Source organism: Herpailurus yagouaroundi, unplaced genomic scaffold, assembly GCF_014898765.1.
Source record: "Herpailurus yagouaroundi ecotype Mexico unplaced genomic scaffold, PumYag 159, whole genome shotgun sequence".
NCBI classification, from domain to species: domain Eukaryota; kingdom Metazoa; phylum Chordata; class Mammalia; order Carnivora; family Felidae; genus Herpailurus; species Herpailurus yagouaroundi.
This window is the reverse complement of record NW_024412400.1, coordinates 10,621,410-10,644,600: the sequence shown is the minus strand read 5'-3', so window position 1 is coordinate 10,644,600 and position 23,191 is coordinate 10,621,410. Positions and strand designations below refer to the sequence as shown.

At 37.1% G+C, this 23,191-nt stretch overlaps 1 protein-coding gene across 1 annotated transcript in view; it reads right to left on the bottom strand.

The window, feature by feature from the left end:
- Positions 1–11,049: 11,049 nt before the first annotated feature.
- Positions 11,050–23,191, bottom strand: part of DYNC1LI1 (dynein cytoplasmic 1 light intermediate chain 1) — a 36,846-nt gene continuing 24,704 nt past the window's right edge. Inside the window, exons 6-13 of the mRNA XM_040479976.1 lie at positions 22,159–22,252; positions 19,667–19,802; positions 18,954–19,065; positions 16,926–16,985; positions 16,689–16,733; positions 15,895–16,015; positions 14,786–14,941; positions 11,050–11,987 (exon numbers count right to left, since the gene is read on the bottom strand). Of these exons, the coding sequence (XP_040335910.1) occupies positions 11,875–11,987; positions 14,786–14,941; positions 15,895–16,015; positions 16,689–16,733; positions 16,926–16,985; positions 18,954–19,065; positions 19,667–19,802; positions 22,159–22,252 (837 nt within the window). The 3' untranslated portion in view covers positions 11,050–11,874. The remainder of the gene's footprint in view (positions 11,988–14,785; positions 14,942–15,894; positions 16,016–16,688; positions 16,734–16,925; positions 16,986–18,953; positions 19,066–19,666; positions 19,803–22,158; positions 22,253–23,191) is intronic.

Genomic DNA, 23,191 nt, shown 5'->3' with positions numbered 1-23,191 from the left:
TCCTATGTACAGGCATTTGTTTCCAATACTTTGCAATTATAAATAATGCCACAGTGACTAACCGTGTGAACACTATTTTTGTATTGTCGGCTATGAATGTTCAGGGTAAGTTCCTAGGAATGTGATTGCTGAGTTTGAGTGTACAGTTTTATTAAATACTAGGAATGTCCCTCACTAAGAGGTTGTATTGTTTTGCACTCCCAGGAGCAGCACATGAATACACCTATTTCTCCATCACCTCTGCAGCAAAGTGCTGTCAAGCTTTTGAATTTTTTTTTCATTCAAATAAGGAGTAATATTTCAGTGTAGTTTTGATTTGCGTTTCTTTCTAAGCAAAGTTAAACATATTTACATATGTTTGAGGGCTATTTTTATATTCTCTTTTACTTGTCTGTTCATGCCTTTTGCCTATTTATTTATAGTCTAGGGGGATTTTGCTTCTCTCACACCTATTTTAAGAGTTCTTCACATAGGGCCGCCTGGGTGGCACAGTTGGTTGAGGGTCTGGCTTCGGCTCAGGTCACGATCTCACAGTTTGTGAGTTTAAGCCCCGTGTCGGGCTCTGTGCTGACAGCTCAGAGCCTGGAGCCTGCTTGGATTCTGGGTCTCCCTCTCTCTCTGCCCACCTCCCCCGCCCCACCCCCGCTTCACTTTATGTTTCTCTCTCAAAAATAAATAAACATTTAAAAAAAATTAAAAAAGAAGAGTTCTTCATGTCTCAGGCATATTAGCCCTTTATCCATGATAAATTGCAAATATTTTCTCTCCACATTTTATTTGCCTTTTGGATTTGCTTATGGTGCTTTTTGACATCATGTTTTCTTCAATCATTTTTATGTCCCTGAATTTAAAATTTTTATCTTACGGGGCGCCTGGTGGCGCAGTCGGTTAAGCGTCCGACTTCAGCCAGGTCACGATCTCGCGGTCCGTGAGTTCGAGCCCCGCGTCAGGCTCTGGGCTGATGGGTCGGAGCCTGGAGCCTGTTTCCGATTCTGTGTCTCCCTCTCTCTCTGCCCCCCCCCCCCGCCCGTTCATGCTCTGTCTCTCTCTGTCCCAAAAATAAATAAAAAAAGTTGAAAAAAAAATTTAAAATTTTTATCTTATTACATGGGGATTGAGTTAAAGTTAGAAAGCCTTTTCCCACTTAGATACAAAAGAATTTTATATATATTTTTTAGTACTTGTATGATTTCATATTTTATACTTAGGTCTGATACATAATTTGGAGTTTATTCTTGTAACTGATGTCAGGTATGGGTCTAATTTCATCCTTACAAATAGCTAGCAGTTGATTTAATACCATACATACATACATATATATATACATATATATATACACCATATATACAAATATATATATCCTATATGTGTGTGTATATATATATATATATATCCTGTATGTGTGTATATGTGTGTGTGTGTGTGTGTGTGTGTGTGTGTGTATACACACACATACACCCTGTATATATAATACCATATATATGGCTTTTTTGGGTAGAAACAAGCATACAAGGTAGTCGGCTTTTCAGAAATGGTCTAATTACACTAATACATTTAGGGTAATATCTAAAAATGCCTGCTTGAATAATTTATGCATGGGACTAGTATTTTAAGAAGTTTATGTGAATTAAAATTCCTTCCCTTGTGGCAATAAAAACTTAAATTCATGTAACACTTCAGAGTCTATAAAGCACCTCCACAGCCTCTATCTTGTTTATCCTCACTCGTAACTCTACACCTGAGCAGGCTGTCCTCGCCACGATCCAGATGATGAAACTAAGGCTACAGGACAACAAATGACTCTTCCACAGTCATGTGATTAGCAAATGGGGTAGCCCGGCTCTTCTGGCTCTTTCTACCGTGTTCCAGAATCTTGGCACTGCGAGCCTGGCACGTTTAGATTCCCATGGAGGTGGTGGCCAAGATGCTCAGACATCTTGCAAAGCAGGGCTGAAGTAAGTCTCTTCCCTGCAGGTTGACAGTGTGCTCCAAATATCAAGCAGTGGGAGAGCAGCAAAAGATGTGGTCAATACCTGCCATCTAGACAGTACTTAAGTCTGAGTGAAACTCGGAGAGTGACGTGCACGCAAACCAAACACAGAACGATACAAGACTAACTCAAGCTAACTATGGCAAAGTTGCAGTATTACAGACAAGAAGTATTTTAACAGAAAATGCTTGGAGGAGTCACATTCTACGGAACATCAGCCAACATTTCTGAATCAAAGCCTTGTTTTACATTCTAAGTCTACACGGGGCAGACTCAAAGGAGTGATTTGGCTATCGGATTCCAACAGCAGTTCTCAGGGTGATCAGAGGACTGCTAGAGGTCTTGAGACCTTTGCAAGGGTTCTGTGAGGCCAAAACTATTCTCATAAGACTACAGGAAGGTCATTTGCCTTTTTCATCGTGTGAACACTTGTTTGCCCTCCTGGTGGAATAAAACTACGAAGCAAGGCAGTAGCACCATACTGAATTTGTGGTCATTGTATTCTTCACCACTCCAGGTGGGGAGGGTGGGGGGTGGGAAGCGCCAATTTCACTTAAGAATTCCCTTGATGAAGATGTGAAAATTGTTATCTTATTGAATTGTAACCATTTAGTACCAGTCCTATTCAAATTCTGTGTGAGGGAACGGGAAGGGTACAAACCTTACATCTGCTGTATACTGACGTATAATGGTGTCTCAAGGAAAAGCATTTGTGCTATCAATAGTTATACGCTGAACAGGCGACTTTATTTCACCATATTTATACACTTGAAAGAACTACTTACAGGCCAACTGGTTTTTCAGACTTCAGTTATTTGGCAGGCATTTTCTCAAAAATGAATGAAGTGAGCCTGTCAGTGCAAGGAATACAACTGATAGTATTCGTTGCCTTGATAATAACATTTGAACTTTCCAGAAAAAAATGAGAATTCTGGAAAACTTGTATCTGTCACTGAGCCTGACAGTTTCCCATCATTTAAACTTTTCTAATGGGCGCAGTATTGCTTGATATTTTGTAAGATATGTCAATACTTGCAAGAACTCTGTAACTCCGTGAACCAGTAATTTCTAACAGACCACTGAATAATGTTATAAAATCACATAGGGGGAAAAATCTATTCAAAGTGCAAGACAGATCAATTCATTCCACACTGCAATTAACGTTAAAAAAAGCTAAGACTTGTTGACTTTTAGAAACAAAAAGAAAATCCACAATTATCTGGAAGAGCTATTAAAATACTATCTTTTCCATTTATGTATCTCTGAGCCTGTATTTTCTTCATAGAATTCAACCAAAAAACATATCACATCAGATATAATACAGCAGGTATTAGAATCCAGCTGTCTTCTATTAAACTAGACATTAAAGAGATTTGTAAAAATGTAAAACAATGACACTCTTTTCGGTGCATTTTTGTCAAAGCTATTTTCCTTAAAAAAGTTATTTAACATGTAATAGATTTACTATTATCATTTATAAATATTTAAAAATTTTTCAGCTTTTGTTTATCTTAGGGTAAATATAGATAAATATGCCTCATATTATTTTTAATGACCCATATCGGGTCATATTACTAATAATTCTTTGGGGTCTCCTTAAATAAGTACAAGTGTAAAGGAGTCTTGTGACCAAAAAATTTGAGAATTGTGGTATTAGAATTTTAGAAAAAAATCTTATTTTTTTATTTTTAAAAATATTTTAGTGTTTATTTATTTTTGAGAGACAGAGGGACAGAGACAGAGCATGAGCAGGGGAAGGGCAGAGAGAGAGGGAGATAGAATCTGAAGCAGGCTCCAGGCTCCAAGCTGTCAGCAGACCCCAATGCGGGGCTTAAACCCATGAGCCAAAGTCGGATGCTTGACTGAGCCACCCAGGCACCCCAAGAAAAAGATCTTAACGCAAGAGAAGACAGAATTAGTAGACTAATTCTAAAAAGATTTTGGTGATAAAGTGGGATCAAGGTACTACTCTGCCCCAAATGTATATGTGTGTATATTGCGTATTTCCTCCTCTCCCTCTCTATAGCCACAGTTTCAGAAAATGGATAGTAACAACTTTTGTGTCTCAAAGTGTGATTATTTCCATCGATTCTCTAGTTATCTGAGAAATATCTTTTTTTTCAATATATGAAATTTATTGTCAAGTTGGTTTCCATACAACACCCAGTGCTCATCCCAAAAGGTGCCCTCTCCTCAATACCCATCACCCACCCTCTCCCCCCTCCCACCCCCCATCAACCCTCAGTTTGTTCTCAGTTTTTAAGAGTCTCTTATTCTTGGCTCTCTCCCACTCTAACCTCTTTTTTTTTTTTTTTGAGAAATATCTTGAAAAATATTCTTGAATTCCATGTATTTCTTCATATTATTTCATGTATTTTTTATTGTATGTATGGATTACATGTTTTCCTAAAAGTCCCTGAAATAATTATGATCACAGGGTTAAGTCCTACATATTCAGCAAGAGTTCCCAGATGTCACTGACTGTAATCCTATTTCAGCATAGAGAACTATTTGGTAAGGACACTGAAAAGGTGTTACGGGAAGGAGGAACTTCCATATCCCAGTATTTTGCAACCTGAAAAAGTAGTTTTTCTAAAAAATGAAGCCCAAATAAGAAAACTGTAATGGATATTACCATTTGTGCTATTGTTAAGTTCCACAAAGGGCCTTGTAAATTGATGTCTGATAGTTTTGAGGAACAAAATTGACAAGTATCACACCAATCTTTCACAAAGTCTTTACAAAGAATACAAAAAGAAAATACTTCCCAACTTGATTTATGAGGTCAACATAATCTTGATATCAAACACTGACAAAAACATGATGGGAAATGAAAATCACAGGCCAATCTTTCTCAGGTGCAGAATGCAAAATCCTAATAAAATGTTAGCAAACCAAATCCAGCAATATAACAAAACTAATACATCAGGATCCAGTTAGATTTATTTCAGGAATACAAAGTTGGCTTAATATCTTTAAAAGGTAATGTAAATGATACCATTAACAGAAGAAAAGAAAAAGAAAATGATTATCTCAATAAAGAAAAAAGCATTTTATAAAATTCAACACTCATTCATGATAAAACTCATGATATAAAGTAACTAGGAAAGAAGAGAACTTTCTTTCTTTGATAGAGTATCTACAAAAAGCATGCAGTAAACAGACTTAATAGTGGAATATTAAAAGCTTTCATTCTGAGGTGGGGAACAAGATAAAGATGCTTCCTCTCACTGGTTCAACAGTATTCTGTACTGGGGTACAGGCGTCATAAAGCAAGACAACATTAAAAAGGAGGAAATAAGACTCATAATTTGCAGATGACATAATTCTATGTAGAAAAATACATAATAAATTACACATAACCATTACATTAATAAAGGAATTTGAATAAGGTTTCTGGATAATATGACAAAGATGCAGTTCTATACACCAGCAACAAATAAAATGAAACTTTAAAAGGATGCCATTTACGATAGCATCGAAAAAATTCAGTGGAAAAAATAATGTACCAACAGGAGGTGCAAGAGGATACATTGAAAAATATAAATATTGCTAGCAGAAATTGAAGGAAACCTTTATAAGTGGAAGGATATTTCTGTGTACAGTTTGGAAGATGTTTTAAAGATGACAGTTATCCCCAAATTGATCTATAAATTCAATGCAATGTCAATCAAAATGTAGGGTGTGTGTGTGGGGGGGGGGGGGGCAATGGACCAGTAAATGGAAATGCAAAGGGTCAAGGATAGCAAAAACAATCTTAAAGAGAAACAATACCGGAGGCCTTAGGTTACCAGATAAAGGACAGAAACTGAGGCTGTAGTATCAGTACAGTCTAGGCAAACTGGCAAATAGAAGAGAACAGAATGCCCAGAAACAGAAGTATACATAGATGGACGGTTAAATTATGACCAAGGGGGGACTACAGCAAAGTGAAGAAGGATGAGTCTCCCAACAATGGTACTGAATTAATTGAACACCCACAGTTTAAAAAAAAAAAAAAAAAAAAAAAGAATCTTGTCCCCTACTTCATACCATGCAGAGAAATCAATCCTAGGGTTGTAGAAAAGTAAAACAACAAATCTTTTAGAAAAAAAAAATTATAGAATATCATCACCTTGAGGGTAGGCAAGGATTTCTTCAAAACAGATGATAAAAGCGACAGCCATAAAGAAAAGCTGACAAATGGAATATTAAAATCAATAACTCCTACTCATCAAAAGATACCAGAGAGAGAAAAGGCAAACCACAAAATGAGAGAAGATATTTACAATATGTATCTGACAAGAACAAGCATCCTGAATATGTAAAGAATAAGTCAGTAAGAAAAAGTCAGATAGTTTCCCCCTCATCTTCCCTACTCCCTCCCCCCGCCAAAAAAGGAAAAGAAAAAGGACAAGACTCTTAAGATTCTTAAAGAGGTACTTTACAAAAGAGGGTATCTATATGGCCAATAAACATAAAACATGCATTAGGGATCAAGGAAATACAATTAAAACCACCACGAGGTCCTACTGTATACTTGCCAGAATGTCTCAAATTAACAACAGACCACTATTTCTGTCTCAATGCATTTGCCTATTCTGGACATTTCATGCAAATGGAATCCTATATCGTGACATTTTGTGACTACCTTCTTTCCCTTAACAGTATGATTTCAAGGTTTACCCATGTTGTATCACGTATCAATACTTCATTCCTTTTTATAGCTGAAAAATATCCCATTGTAGGCTATGCCACATTTTGTCTATCCATTTGTTGGTACATGTTTGGGTTGTTTGCGCCATGTGGCTATTATGAGTAATGCTGCTGTAACCATTTGGATACAAGTTTCTGTGATGGCAAATGTTCTCAGTCCGTGGGGTATGTATCTAGGAGGGGCATTGCTGGGGCATAAGGTAACTATGTTTAATCTTAGGAGGAGCCACCACATTGTTTCCCAAAGTGGCTGCCGGTATTACATTTTACATTCCCACCAGTGACGTATGATGTTCTAATTTCTCCACATCTTCGCCAACACTCATTTTTTGTTTTGGCTGTGAAGTGGTACCTCACTGTGGTTCTGATCCGCATTTCTTCACCTGCTAATAAGAATAAGCATCTTTTCTTGTGCTTGTCATTTGTGTATCTTTTTCGGAGAAATGTCTATTCAAATCCTTTGGCCATTTTCACATTAGGTTACCGGTCTTACCATTAAGTTGTAAGAATTCTTTATGTAATGTGAATACTAGACTCTTTAGATATATATTTTGCAAATATAAAACTGTTTGGCATTATCTACTAAAGCTGAATATACACATAGCCCATGGACCCAGCAATCCACATCTACACATATATTTAGTAGAAATGAGAACTTATTTTCCACAAAGCACATTTGAGAGTGTTCGTAACAGCACAACTCACAATAGCAATTGAAAAATTAAAAGTCACCCAAACATCCTATAGGTAGGCCTAAATATGGTCCTACAAAGACGTCCATATCCTAATCCCTGGGACCTGTGACTGTTACCTTATTAGGCAAAGGGACTTTGCAGATGTGATTAGGATTTTGAGAGGGTGAAACCAGACTTCCAGTTTCCAAGCCAACAAGTAAGGAGTTTGAAAGTCATCTTTCCACCCTAACAAGCAAAATGCTGAACTGAAAATTCAACAACTCTTTTTAGATTTGTCAGAGAAGTGAGGTCCCAGGGCCAATCCTTGTCCCCCAAATTGGAAACTGGCAAGTGGACACAGAACAACTTGTTTAACTAGAAACTCCCAAGCAGAAACCTCTGAGGGAGACAGTACTGGGGTAGGAAAGCCTGAACTATAGTTGACAAGCTGCTGGTGGCTCAGAGTAGACAATTCTGTGAGCTAAAAATCCCTGGTCTAGGGGAATCCCCCACTTTTGTGACTTTTACCTCCAGGAGTTCTATCAGGATCTCAAAGGGAAAAAATCAGAGAAAAATTCCCTGGTGATCCCCACCCAGCCATCCAGTCCCACCTAAGGGGTAGGGGTTTGCGGGTGGAGATGGGGACTGAGAAGCACTTGTGAAGTTCACAGCCCAGGGGCACAGGGTCACTGAGACCTAATCATAGGACTACAGAATGCTTTCCCTCTCCCCAACATCTTACCACCACATTACTAAAGGTCTATTCACTGGACTTCTTTTCACCCAGTACATCATGTCCAGCTATCAACAGAAAATTATAAGGCATAGTAAAAGGCAAAAAGTAGTTTGAAGACACAGAGCAAGCGTCAGAATCAGATTCAGATATGGCAGAGATGATGAATTATCAGGCCAAAAATTGAAAAATGACTATGACTGGGGTGCCTGGGTGGCTCAGTCAGTTGAGCATCCGACTTAGGCTCAGGTCATGATCTCACAGTCTGTGAGTTCGAGCCCCATGTAGGGCTCTGTGCGGACAGCTCAGAGCCTGGAGCCTGCTTTGGATTCTGTGTCTCCCTCTCTCTCTGTCCCTCCCCTGCTCATGCTCTGTCTCTCTCTCTCTGTCAAAAATAAATAAACATAAAAAAAAATAAAAAAAATAAAAAATAAAAACAACTATGATTAATATGCTAAGGGCCCTAACAAAAAAGTAGGCAACATGTAAGAATAGATGGGTAATATAAGCAGAAAGATGGAAATTCTAAAAAAGAACCAAAAAGAAATGATAGAGATTCAAACAAACAAACAACACAAACAAACTAACAGAAATGAAGAATGCTTTCCGTAGGCTAATTAGTTGACAGGACATGACTGAGGAAAGAATCTCTGAGTGACAGTATATGTTAAAAGAAACTTCCCAAACGAAAAAGCAATGCAACAAAAGGCCAGAGGTGGGGGGCGGGGGTGGAGGGATGGAATAGAATATTCTAAAACTGTTAAGACTACAAAGATGTAACACATACATAATACAGAAGAACAAAATAAATCTTTGAAGCAGTAACGACTGAGAATTTCCCCCGAATTAATGTCAAGACACTAAACCACAGATCCAGAGAGTTCATAGAACACTAAGGATAAATCCCCAAAAACTATGCCTAGGTGTATCAAACTGCAGACAAAAAATCTTGAAAGAAGCCAAAGGAAAAAAAAAAATCTATGGAGAAGCAAAGATAAGAATTATATCGTTTCTCTTCAGAAACCAGGCTAGTAAGGAGAGTGAGTGAGGTGTTGAGGGAGCTTACATTGGATTGCTCAGGTGGGCCCAAGTTAATCACACGGATGCTGGCACGAGGGAGGTAGCAGGTTCAGGGCGAGAAGTGATGTGACGGAAGCACCGGGTTGAAGATGCCATGTCTTGAAGATGAAGAAGGGACCAGGAACCCAAGGAATGCGAGCAGCCTCTAGAAGCTAGAAAGGAAGGAAGAGATGCTCCTTGGAGCCTCCAAAAGAAACCAGCCCTGCCGACCCCTTAACTTTAGCCCAAGTTAGGCTGATGTTGGACTTCTGACCCCCAGAATGGTAAAATAATAAAACTGTAGTGTTTGAAGCAACTGAAATTTGGTAACTTGTTACAGCAGCAATAGGAAAGTGATATACCTCCATCAGTAGCATAATGGATAAATTGTAGTGTATTTGCATGGTGGAGTATTATGGTTCAATGACAATGGATAATTACTGCTACATGTATTTGTTGATGTGTCACAGAACTAATACTGAAAGAAACCTTTCACAAAAAGAATATAAACTCTAAGATTCCATTTACATAAAGATTATAAATAAATAAAACTTATCTATGCCTGTGCAAGTTGGGATAGTGGTCACTTGGCAGGCAGGGGTACTAATGAGGGGCACACAGAAGAACACAGGATGCCAGTAACATCTTTCTTGATCGTGGCGCTGATTAAGAGGTATTTCAAACCACATAACCTGAATTTGTACACTTTTCTGTACTGTACACCTCAATAAAAACTGCTTAAAAACAAAACAAAAACAATTAAGTAGTTTAAAAACAAATTTCCTTGCAAAAAATAGGGTCAAAAATTGGTTTAAGGTTTAAACAGGGTAAACACAAGGTTTTAGATTAGTTAAAACTGAATAGCATATAAAATGAACACTGACAGTTATTTCAGCTAATGACTCAATTCCAAGGATATTCTAGTACACCTCCAATGTCACACAGAGAAAAATGAGTTGGTCTAGACATGCAAACACAGCAGACATGATGCACAGGCAGCAATTTTCTTTGTCACTAGTTTTACTTAAAGTACTAGTTCAGAAAAACTGGTCTTTATAACACCATGACTGCAGAACCCTTTCCAGACTAAAGATTCTATCAGAGGCATTTTTCATCTTCCATTTCCTCAAACAAAATGTTTTTACAAATTAGTTTTTCCGTGCCCATGAACAACCTAAGTTTTTCCCACCTTGAAACAAATCATTACCCTCTCATGTTATTTTAACACTTATATTCAACTATTAGGAGCCAAATACTATTTAAAAGTAAAGGTTTTAAACTCCTAATGAAAGGATTATGTTAGATAGTAGGGATATTGTCCTGAAACATTTTTGCTGGAAAAAAATCTTTGGAATATATATTTTAAAGTAATAATGAAGGCCAATATAAGGGCAGTAGCCATTTTTTCCCAGTTATCTGTAATGATTCAGTAAGTTAAATGTACGTATGTTCTTTAGGTGAACTTCAGTAAGAAGTCAAATTGTTCTTATGAAGGTTCTACAACTAGCATTTAAGAACAGTATTGAAAATTCAGGTGGAACTACTAACAACAGGTGTTCTCACCTGTAAGAGAGGAGCTACGTGTTAGTGCATTCGCCAAGCTTTTAAACAGCTTCTGCCCAATAAATAATGATAAAAGGCTGTATTTTTATCTACCAGAAATGCTGACATAAGATTCTGTAGTTCAAGACATGCTTGTGGGGAAGACATGTTGATCAAGGTAAACTCCCAACTTAAGGAAACTTAAGGAATCTTACGTATTCACTTGTCTCTTACAAAGATCAGAATGCTTAATAACCCTATAAAGTCAAATACCTTAAAATACTAATGAATCTTATTCATGGTCTGATAAATACAAATTATATATAAGAGAATGCAACAAGTTATTTGAACCTGAATGCAGAGAATAAATACTTTATTAACTGATTACAGTTGAAAGTCACAAACAAAAAAGGGGTATATTAAGGCAGAGCCATATATATATCTATATCTATATATCAATACAGATATAGATAGACAAATCCAAAGACTGTTACCTCTTTACATTTTAATAACCTCTGCATTTTTCTTTTATGCATTTAGGCAGTGTGCTTTCTTTCTTCTCAAAGAATGAATCTTGGCCAGTATTTTAAAATCCCATTTTGATGACAACTTACAGGATCATGGATTGAAACAATGACTAGTGTATAAAATGCTATCTGATAGTTTTCTCAGCATATTCCATGTGTGGTGGTATATTTACGTTGGTGTGGAAAATCTGACAATTGATCATTTTCTCTTTTCCAGCAAAACTAACACATAATTTTTCAAATGATTTTAATAGTCTTAACTAAAATAAGTTTGGACTTCCAAGTCAGTCAAATGCCCAAAGCATATTATTTTCTGCCTTTTCCTAAACCCTCCCATGTTTTAAATAGCCTTTAGAGTATGATCATGTGGCTGTATTTCAGATCTATAAATTTTGAGTTTTTCAAAATCCAAAATTATTTCCTTATGCAAAGTGGCAATGCAAACAGCAATCCTACATAATGTAGAATAATTTTTCTTCTGTATAGCTTCCTTTTATAAAAAACGGGCAACCACAAATAAAAATAAAAAAAAAAAAAAGAAATTTAGTCCATCTGAAAAAGCACTCCAGTTCCCTAATTCCACTTTTGAAGGAGAAGGCAGAGGCAAGTTTACATTATCCCAGAAAACTGAATAAATGGCTTTATTTGGTATCTTCAAGAAGCTTCTCCTTCCGTAGGAGATGTAGGTGTTGTAGGGGAAACTGTAACTGGTTTGCGTGCAATTCTGTCTAGTTCCGCATGAACATCTGATAGGACAGGCTTCTGGCCTACATTGAATGACAAGAAACAAGATTTAGATAGAAGTCAAAGTATCTTTTACACCAATATTTCTTCATTTAAAAACTGCCAATGGTTTCATTAACTTTACCCAGCATGCTAAGTTATATAAATATCCTTAATTTAAAAATAAATCCCCTCAAAAAAAAAATCACCTCATTTTATTTATTATTTATTAAAAAAAATTTTTTTTAAAGTTTATTTACTTATTTTGAGAGAGAGAGAGAGAAAGAGAGAGAGGCAGAGAGAGGATCCCAAGCAGGTATGTGGGTTTGAGTCTCATGTCAGGCTGTGTGCTGATGTGTAGGGCCTGCTTGAGATTCTCTCTCTGCCCCTCCCCTGCTCATGATCTCTCTCTGTGTCTATCTGGCTCTTTCTCAAAATAAACTAAAAAAAAAAAAAAAAAAAAAAAAAAAAAGATGCTTAACTGACGGAGTCACCTAGGCACCCCTAAATCCCCTCATTTTAAATTATAGGGTCTGTTACCAAATGCAAATAAAACTAGTACCTATCATTTAATTTCATAAAAACGTCTTTTAAAAAGGCACAGGGCAATAAGAACAGTAAAACAGAAAACAGCAACAAAATTTTGGAATGTACAAAGAAGATGAATGAGTGGTAACTAAATCAGCAGTCTTGAGAAAGCTTAATCTTTTTACATTGGCAGTGGGAAAAGCCAAGAAGAAATTCAGTTTATACCCAGAAACCTGTAAAAGGTTCCAAAAAATGGTAGCTGTACAATGGTATTTGTGGAAAGGATGGCAAGATGGGATTAAAAAGGAGAATGGGTTGGGGCGCCTGGGTGGCGCAGTCGGTTAAGCGTCCGACTTCAGCCAGGTCACGATCTCGCGGTCCGTGAGTTCGAGCCCCGCGTCGGGCTCTGGGCTGATGGCTCGGAGCCTGGAGCCTGTTTCCAATTCTGTGTCTCCCTCTCTCTCTGCCCCTCCCCCGTTCATGCTCTGTCTCTCTCTGTCCCCAAAATAAATAAACGTTGAAAAAAAAATTAAAAAAAAAAAAAAAAAAAGGAGAATGGGTTAAAAAGTCTGTTTTTTAAAAAAAATTTTTTTTTCCAACGTTTATTTATTTTTGGGACAGAGAGAGACAGAGCATGAACGGGGGAGGGGCAGAGAGAGGGAGACACAGAATCGGAAGCAGGCTCCAGGCTCTGAGCCATCAGCCCAGAGCCCGACGCAGGGCTCGAACTCCCGGACCGCGAGATCGTGACCTGGCTGAAGTCGGACGCTTAACCGACTGCGCCACCCAGGCGCCCCTGTTTTTTTTTAAAAAATGTTTCTTTTGAGAGAGAGAGAGAGAAAGAGCACACATGCAGGGGAGAGGCAGAGAGCAAGGGACAGAGAGAATCCCAAGCAGGCCCTGTGCCATAAGCCAGGAGCTGGATGTGGGGGCTCCATCTCACAAACCACCAGATCATGACCTGAGCTGAAATCAAGAGTTGGTTGCTTAACTGACTAAGCCACCCAGGTGCCCCTAAAAAGTGTTTAAAGAGCAGCTACACAAGCAACAAAAGAAAAATAAACTGGACTTCATCAAAATTAAAAACTTCTGTGGGGACACCACACCACTGAGAAGTGAAAGAACAACCAACACGATGGGAGAAAAATTTTGCAAACCCCATACCTGGTAAGGGTCTAGTAAACACAATATAAAAACAGCACTTAAAACTCAAATATAAAAAGACAAATAACCCAAGTTAAAAATGGGCAAAGGATTTGTATAGACATTTCTCCAAAGAAGAACTACAAATGGTCAATAAACACATGAAAAGATTCTCAACATCATTCTCCATTAAGGATACGCAAATCAAAACTACAATGAGATAGGACTTCACAGCCACTAGGATGGCTCTAATCAAAAAGATGGACAATAACAAATGTTGTAGAGCATGTGGAGAAATTAGGACCCTCATTTCCCACTGCTGGAAATATAAAATGGTGCAGCGTTTTGCAAAAACACTTTGGCAGTTCTTCAAAAACTTAAATGTAGAATTACCATATGACCCAATAATTCTACTTCCGGATATATTCCCAAGAGAGATGAAAACATATGTCATTTGTCAAACATGTGCCAAAAACCCACGTTCACAGTAGTACTATTTATAATGGCCAAAAACTGGGGCGCCTGGATGGCTCAGTCGGTTAAGCGTCCGACTTCAGCTCACGTCATGATCTCGCGGACCGTGAGTTCGAGCCCCGCATCAGGCTCGCTGCTGACAGCTTGGAGCCCGGAGGCTGCTTCAGATTCTGTATCTCCCTCTCTCTCTGACCCTCCCCCGTTCATGTTCTGTCTCTCTCTGTCTCAAAAATAAATGAACATTAAAAAAAAAAATTTATAATGGCCAAAAATGGAAACAATCTAATGTCCATCAACTGACGAGTGGACACATAAAATGTGGCATATCCATACAATGGAATTTTATTCAGTGATAAAAAGAAACGCAATAATGATACCTGCTACAATATGGATGGACTTGGAACACGTTATTGAAAACATTAAACAAGGCACGTACTGTATGACTCCATTTATATGAAATCTCCAGACAGGCAAACCCACAAATACAGAAAGCAGATCAGTGGTTGCCTAGGACTGGGGATGTTGAGAGAAAAAAGAAGTTACTGCAAAAAGGCAGGAGGTTTCTTTTTCGGGAGATTAAAATGTTTTAAAATTAGATTATGATGATGGTTTGCACATCAAAGGAGTTAAACTCATGGTATATAGTTATATCTCAATAAAGCTATTAAAGAAAAATAAAAGGTCTACATAAGTATACCTGATTTTTTGGCAGATGGTGGTAAACCACTGCTTCCACCTCCAGCCCCACCTCCAGGGCTACCACTGCCAACACCAGGGCCTCCCGGAGAACCAGTCTTTTTACTCAGCAAACTATTGAAGAAATTTGCCAGGACACCTTCACTTGTAGCTCCAGCTATAAAAAACACAAACCAAAACACTTTCACTCAAAACATTAGATTCTTCTATAAATTTTTATTATAGTAATCACACACAGAAAGCAACGAATACTTAAATGTGTTCCAAATTCAAGTCTAGTTTGTTCTTTTGAGCCTGGATAACTTATCTCCTATCCATTTCCATAAAAACAAAATATGAGTAAATTTTAAGAGTAGAAGATAATGATGAAAAATTAGAACATTATTTAAAAAAGAAAACAACCAAAAACATTTAAAACAGATGTTAGATGCTACTATACCTCCCTTTTGAAACCGGTTCTTCCAAAGTGTAACTGTTGAGAAATATTTGCCTCAAGTGTTACAAAAAGCTACTTAATCCTGTATGAAAACCAGCAGAAGTTCCAAGAGATAAGTGAGTACAGGATAACAAGAAATAATTCACAGGAGAGAAATACAAATAGAAAAGAAACACTAAGGAAAAAGCTCTTACTAGTATTTAAAGAATGCTGACTGATTAGGTTGTGGCAAAACTGCAACACTCAATGTTGATGATATGTAAATAAGCCATTTGAAAAACATTACCAAAGGCACAAAAATGTACAAACTCTGACCTGCTAATCCCACTTATGGCAATTATTTCTATTGAAATAACTTTCATGTATATCGTTTTTTGTTTATGTCGATTGCAAATAACCTATTAACATACGGATTTCTTTGATGACCCATCATAGGAGAAGGATTAAATGTAACACAAAACTTTCATAAAGCTTACCTCATAGATTGGATATATTAAGGCTACACTATAAAATAAACAGTTTGCAGTCTGAATGACTATGAGATTATACAACAAAGATTAGAAGCTACTGCACAAAAATGAAAACAGTTACGGAAAAGGTAGGAATCTAGGTAGATTTTTTTTTTAGTGTAAAATACACTGTGCTGTTTTCTCCAAGAAAAGAGAGAAATGTACCTTTCATGTTTGGATCAATTTTTTTTGACCCAGCAGGGATGGGCGACACGCTGGCAACATTGGACGACACAGATCGATTTGGTGTCCGAGGGGAGCCTCCTGGGACTCTTGGTGAGGCATCCTATGTAAAAATTAGGAAAGCTGTAATTCTAAAAACCTGAAACTTCCAACTTCACCAAAGTTATTATTATAAAATGAAATTACTTTTTAACTGTCCCCCATCTGCACTACTGTACTTTTACATGGCAAGCCATTGCCAAAAATGTTTAGTAATTGTGTCCTCAGGATCAGAAAATACCAGAGACCTACCACATTTTAGAATACAAATTCCCCTTCCATGCAAAAAGAATGTATTCAATAACGGGGTGTGGTTATGAGTATAAGCTTGGGAGTCAGATCTGGATTCCAGTCTGGACTTGCATGCTACCAGCTGTAAAATCTCAGGTAAGCTGTAACATCCTCCAAAGCCTCCATTTCCCCACCTGCAAGATGGGGCTGGCAGTACCTGCCTCACAGGGCGGTGGTGACAATTTATAAAATAACACATAGAAATGGTTCCACACTCAGTAACTGGTGCGTGACAAACACCGCAAAATACTTCTTTATGATTTAAATATTCTAAAAAGGAGTGCAGCTTATCCTTTAGAATTTCACAAATTCTAGGAGAATTCTTAACTCAAGTTTATATCAAAGCACACCCATATGAGACATGTATACGATTAAGAAAAAAAAAAAAAAGCCAAACCAAGAATGTACTGCACTTTAGTAATTTTGTCCAAATCTGTAATACTGACCACAGGCCTTCCAGCTGCAGTTGGTGGTTGCTTTGCTAAAAGGGACTAAAAAACACAAAAGAGTTCTAGGTTAGGCATTCAGCATGTATTGCTGTATTTAAAAAAAAAAAATTAAAAAAAAAAAATATATATATATACACACACACACACACACATATATATACACACACACATATATAATGAACAGTTTACCCATTAACCATACTAAATCTGCTTCTGATGTAACTTCATACCTACCTGTAGCTTCATAAGAAACACTTGGTCATCTTCTGCCACAATTTCCTTCTCATGTACAAACTGAAATGAGCAATGCATAAATGAGCAAGTCTAACATGTTATGCTAAAATCATTAATCACATACTCTCTAGATTAGACTAATTTAAAAAAAAATTCAGTATAAACGTTACCTACATTTACACGAGTGAGCTGCCCTGCCCCAGCCCCTACAGTGCAGCTGGCCAGTAACTACCTGCAACAGTAAGAATGTTCCTGTCTCTGTGCTGTCCAATGTAGCCACCAGTTACCTGTAGCTACTGAGCACTTCAAATGTGGCTGTGACGGAGGTACTGAAATTCTAATTTTATTTAGTTTCACCTAATATGTATTTAAAGGCCATACGTGACTAGTAGCTACTGTATCAGGACAGCACAACCTTAGAGTCATAGGCATGTTAATCATGCTTATAAAATATGCTAACCAACAGTTTGGTGTTTTAAGAGGGTCACTAATATCCCAGTTGAGTGAAAAGCAACTTGCCCCTGGTTTCTCTGAAACAAAAACATAATGACTTTTCTACCTGCTGAATAATTACGCAAAAAGCAGCAGCAAGTATCTCCTGCCTTCTACTATTTCTATACAATGCATACCATGGTCTATTTTCCACCCAGCAGTCAGAGTGATCCTTTCAAAAGGTTAAGCAGATTACATCACTCCTCTGCTCAACCCCCACCTCCGATCGCATCCCACTCAGAATGAAATCCAAAGTCCTGACTCCAGCCAAATGAGAAGACCCTACAAGATCCTAACACTGCTTCCCACCTCCTACCACTCTGGCCCTCCTCTTCACTCTTTTCCAGCCTCTCTGCCCTCCTCACCCACTCCTGCCTTGAGGCACGTGCACTTTCTGCTTCCTTTGTACACAGCATTCTCCCCTCTTATCAGAGACATTCCCTAAACTTCCCACAACAGCTCGCTTCCCCACCCCACTGCTCTCACTCCCTCCCCCCTTACTTGGCTTTACTGCCACAGGACTTATCAGCACTTGAGAACTGACAGGTGCATGGATTTACTATCGCATGCCATTTGGCACCTCGTACCTCAACAGTGGCTCAGTAAATATTTGTGGGGTGAATAAAAACAACTTACAGCACAATTCTGTTGGTCAAAGAGAGAATGGGAAAAACCGTTGCTCTTTCCCCCCACCTTGATGTGGGCATTTCTTTTAATAGACATTCGAACTAAATACCATGCCAACTGATTTTTCATTTATCATTACTTTTCTTATTTCTAATTACCCACAAAGAGAAGACAGATACTCAATATCAATACTTGGACTTTTAAGAAAGAATCTCATTATATATTAAATCAAAATTATTTTTCCTGAAGCATGTCCAAGTAAGTCACTGAGAAATACTGTAAGTAAACACTTGTTTTTATACAACTTTCCAGAAACACCTGTAATATCTAAGTATAGAACATCACATATTGCTTCACATGAAATCAAAATATGTGAAAGAAAGTACTTTCTGGAAGCAGATTTAATAGTCATACAAATGACATGTAACAGTTAAGATTAAGCCAGAAACTCCTGGACAGTTGTGGGCTAGCACAGGTAATTAATGGCTACAGAGAAGATCCCATAACTGCCTCAACAAATAGAAGCTAATCAAGTTATCCTACCAATATTTGCTCGACTCCTGGCTGCGTTCTAGGTTGGAGGCTCACAGCATCAACCTATTCAAACTTTTCAAGATCCATATACTCACTACTCACACCAATCCATGATTTCCACTAGAATGTGGAATCTGCACTAGTATTTTTAATATGCCAAAGGCTCAGTAAGAATTCTGTAACTGAATAGCTGATTTATGTTTTGATAACACAGATCTTTATTTTGAACTGAACATTAGAAACACCCACATTATACTTAGAAACCCTCTTGATAGGAAAGGACCCCCTTACCTTTCTATCTATAATCTTAAAATTACGGACTCCCCCCTTTGGTTTAAAAGGATAAATGTTGAGACTTTATACTAAAACTGTTACCTTTCGGACAGGTGGTTTGGTTATAATGTCTTCAAAATTATCTTCTGCTTTCAATGTTTGAAAATTTTCATGTAATATTCCTATTTTCTTATCGTTATCCCACCCTGCTGGGCTGGAAAGAAATGCACATGACAAATCTCAAGCATGCAAATATATATATACATATATAGTCATTCATTAAATCCATGATCATATTAAAGGGAACAAATCTGACCAATTATGAAAAATTAATCGGCTTTTTATTGTCATGCTCAAGCTATAGTTTACTACTTTTTACCTAAAAAGGTTCTCCATCTTCCTGATTTTAAAAACGCAGTTTTGTCGCCCTTTTTTTTGCGGGGCGGGGCCCCTGCTTAATTATTATTCTCTCTCAATGTATTCACAGAACTTTTTAAAAGGATGTCTAGATTATATACTGGCTCCTTTACTTATCAAAACCAATCAAAGAGTAAGTAAGTATATTGACATATGCACTCAACAGTTTAGCTATATATAATAGCAAGGCCTTCGGAAAAGACTCAGGCCAGCAGTAATTCTCAAAGGCAAAGATAAATAGATCAAGATGGGTTATAAATAAAACAATCTAGGAACAAATTCTCATCTACTCATCATGGAAAGGTCTACTGGTTTCACCTCAAAACTGAAAACGAGGATTCACCATCAAATTGCAGCAATAATACACGATAAAGTAATATATTTAAAAGTATACTTACATAAATACTGCATCTTTTTCCACAACAACAGCAGGAATCTTATAGGGAAATCCATACAGTTTCTGAACGATATATTTATATACTAAATCTATATTTTTGTTTTCTTTTACTGAAGTGTAAATAAGTGCTGCACCATCTGAATAATTCCATTAAAGAAATTTTTGGACAAACTCCATGAACAGGTGCCATAAAATTCTGTGTTCTCAGCTGAACATTTGCATTTATATGCATATTAGTTTCAAAAATAACTCCCAGAGATACATTATACGGTAGTCAAGAATTTCAAAAGTATAAAAAAAAAATTTTTCTGAAGTGTAAAATACATACAGACTAAAATGCAAATAAAACAATCTTTACACAATTGACTTCATTTAGGGGGGCAAAAATCTCCTTAAGCCAAGAAAGTAAAGGTAAATTGATTAATATTGACATTACTACTATCTCTGCATTTAAAGCAAGAGAAGAGGTATTGGTTTTGTTGTTAACCTTCCTAAACTTCACGAAGGATGGATATTACTTATCAACGACTGTTTGGCTTGCATTTTTCAAAAAGATGGTTTGTGCTAGTGTGTCTTATGGTTTTCACTAGCCCCGGGAATTAGGACTTTAGGGACAAAGTTCAGGAGACCTACTAAGGAGAAAAGACGAACCAATAGGTACCACCAAGAAACTTTCAGGAATGACTCAAGGAAAACAGATTTCATGACCAAAATTTGAGGTAACACAACCTCACGAGGATGTATTAATCAAAGCAGACCCTAACTTCGACCTTTTATCCAAATGATACAGTAGATCCAAAGATCAAGAAAGGCCTGTGGAAAGGGGGTAATGTGACTACTGACAGATGATATGGTTAGAGTGGCTATCAGAAATTCTATGGCCACAGCTAAGGACCATGCTCTAACACCGGCCACTGTGCCCCAAGAGAGATGATAACTTAGACCAAGAGGAGATGCTGGGAATAGTTGAACTTCTACTTCTGAACTGGAAGACTCGTATTTTCTAGTGCATGAACCGAAGGTCATGAATCTAATAGTACTGCTAAAAATGACTTGTCATAAAACTTGGTAGAAACAAACATCCTAACCTTAAAGCTTAACTGTGTGAACTTTTCATTAATGATCTCTCATGAGAACCGATTTATGAATGCAAAAATTTGCATTGCAATTAACATTTAAAAAAATTAAGATGATTTTGAACTGTTGCCTTCATGCGTGCGTACACATGCACCTCACTATCTTGAAGTGATTTCTCACAGTTTGAATTTTTAAATTTTTATTATTTATTTGTTTTTTTAATGTTTGTTTTTGAGAGACAGAGCATGAGCAGGGGAGGGGCAGAGAGAGAGAGAGAGAGACAGAGAGAGAGAGAGAGACAGCATCCGAAGCAGGCTCCAGGCTCTAAGCTGTCAGCACAGAGCCCAATGCAGGGCTTGAACCCAGAAACTATGAGATCATGACCTGAGCCAAAGTCCGATGCTCAACTGACTGAGCCACCCAGTGCCTCTTTTTTTTTTTTAAATCAATGGGCTCTACTAAAGGTCTGTGATTATTTTAGTGGACAGTCTCCTTCCTGATTACATACCTGCATGTATATTTTCAAGAACAGCATTAAATAAATGTTTAAAGACACTACGACTTCTTAAATTTGCTAATCTTCAATAACAAAGTTTTTAAAAGACTCTTTATGTAAACAAATGCCCTTTAATTCAACCCAAGTCAACCATTATGTGACAGGAGAAAAGAAAGGGCCGCGGAGAGACAAAGGACTGAGGGGAAAGTGCCAGTGTCAAGCGACCTTACAGCTCTCCTCAGTGCACGCAAGCTGTGACCACGGTTTCAACAGCAAATTCTCCTAAAAGCATTCATGTACAACCCTCATTTTATCCTTCTTTTGCTGGTGTCTGTTATTCAGTGGCTCCTCTAATCCTTGCAACCTAGACATGATTCCTTACAGGTTTCCTAACCTTGTGATTATCAAAATCTCCCAGAAAGCTTTTCAAAAGTACAGATTGTTCAGCCTCACCCTGAAATGTCCCAATTAAGCAAGCCTTAGCTGGCACAGCTAGATTTAGAAACCACTGCTTTAGACTATGTGTGGAGATGGTAACACATTGAACATATTAAAAATGAGAACACAAACATGAATATTGATCTTGCCCCACCGCCACTCCCGATAAATGAATCCTGCTTTGTAATCAGAATGTTTCCAATGCCAGTTCATTAGAATTTTCCGCAAAAGACTAATAGTTATTTTTCTTAAGCACAGTACTTTAAAACACAGCAAACCAAAGTTAATAGATTTCAACACTTGCTTTTATAGCTCAAAATACCCAGATATAAATGATTTGGGAGCTAAAATGAAATTCCTAACCAGAGCAGGAGGTAAAAAGCTTATGGAATTTCTGAAGTCCATCAATTTAATTCCCTTAACTGAAATAAGCAAACAAACAGGAAAGGTACACTGCACCAATCAATGTAGTAAAAGGATACACTGTAAACAAAACTTCCGGATATGTGACTGAATAAAATCAAAATGTTCATCTCTGTAGTCATGTTCTTTCTCCAATACACTAATGGCATCACACTGTGGAGAAAATAATTAAAAGAAAAAAACCCCAATAATAACAGCATTAACTTTAAATAATCAAAGTTAAATATAATTATTTAGATAGTTCAGTTTTGGGTGGGGGAATATCACAAAACTATCACACTGATATAGTGACCATCAAAATATCAGAACATCAATTACTCCTAAGATTCTTTCAGGTGGAGATAAGACTAAGGAATCATTTTATTTCTTTAAAAAGTATTAATGTCCATGTTATATTGAATGTGGCAAAAATACCAAAGAGAAAGTTTTAGTACATAGAGAATGAAGACTCACAGGACAAACAAATGGATGCTCATACTTGCTGACTCAACTACTTATGACCTAAACGAAGTTTTTAAGATCGAAAATCTATTCTAGTTCTATAAAACACTCTTTATATCCAGGGAGTCTGTACATTTCCCTATTCCCCTCTTTGATTTATTATCAAGTATATAAAGTGACAGAACTAGTTAACAGAATTTTGATAATAGCAATCCTATCACAACCTCTTTAGTAAATAAATAAAAAACTCTTGATAACTGCATATCAACTTTACATAATGAGTGGTGGTAGACACTGAAGTTGATTTTAAGTACATAATCTTCTGATATTAGGATATCAGTGTATCACAATTTAATGTGGAAAAATATTTTATAAAAATTAATAGTGAAGTTATCATCTTACCTGTATTATTTCTACTCAACTTACTGTACAACGAAGTCTAATTGAAATTAAGAATATGAAATTCAATCACAAGCAGAGTATGTGAAGTAACATTTTCTTTCAAAGGCACTATGATTAAGATCACAAAATCAACATGTGATTATCATTCCATATTTTAAACTATTACTTCTATTTGTTAAGAAAAATTATCTAGGAAAGCTAATGTGCCAACTCCGAAAGAAGGCTGGAAAACAAAATGGTTGTTCACCC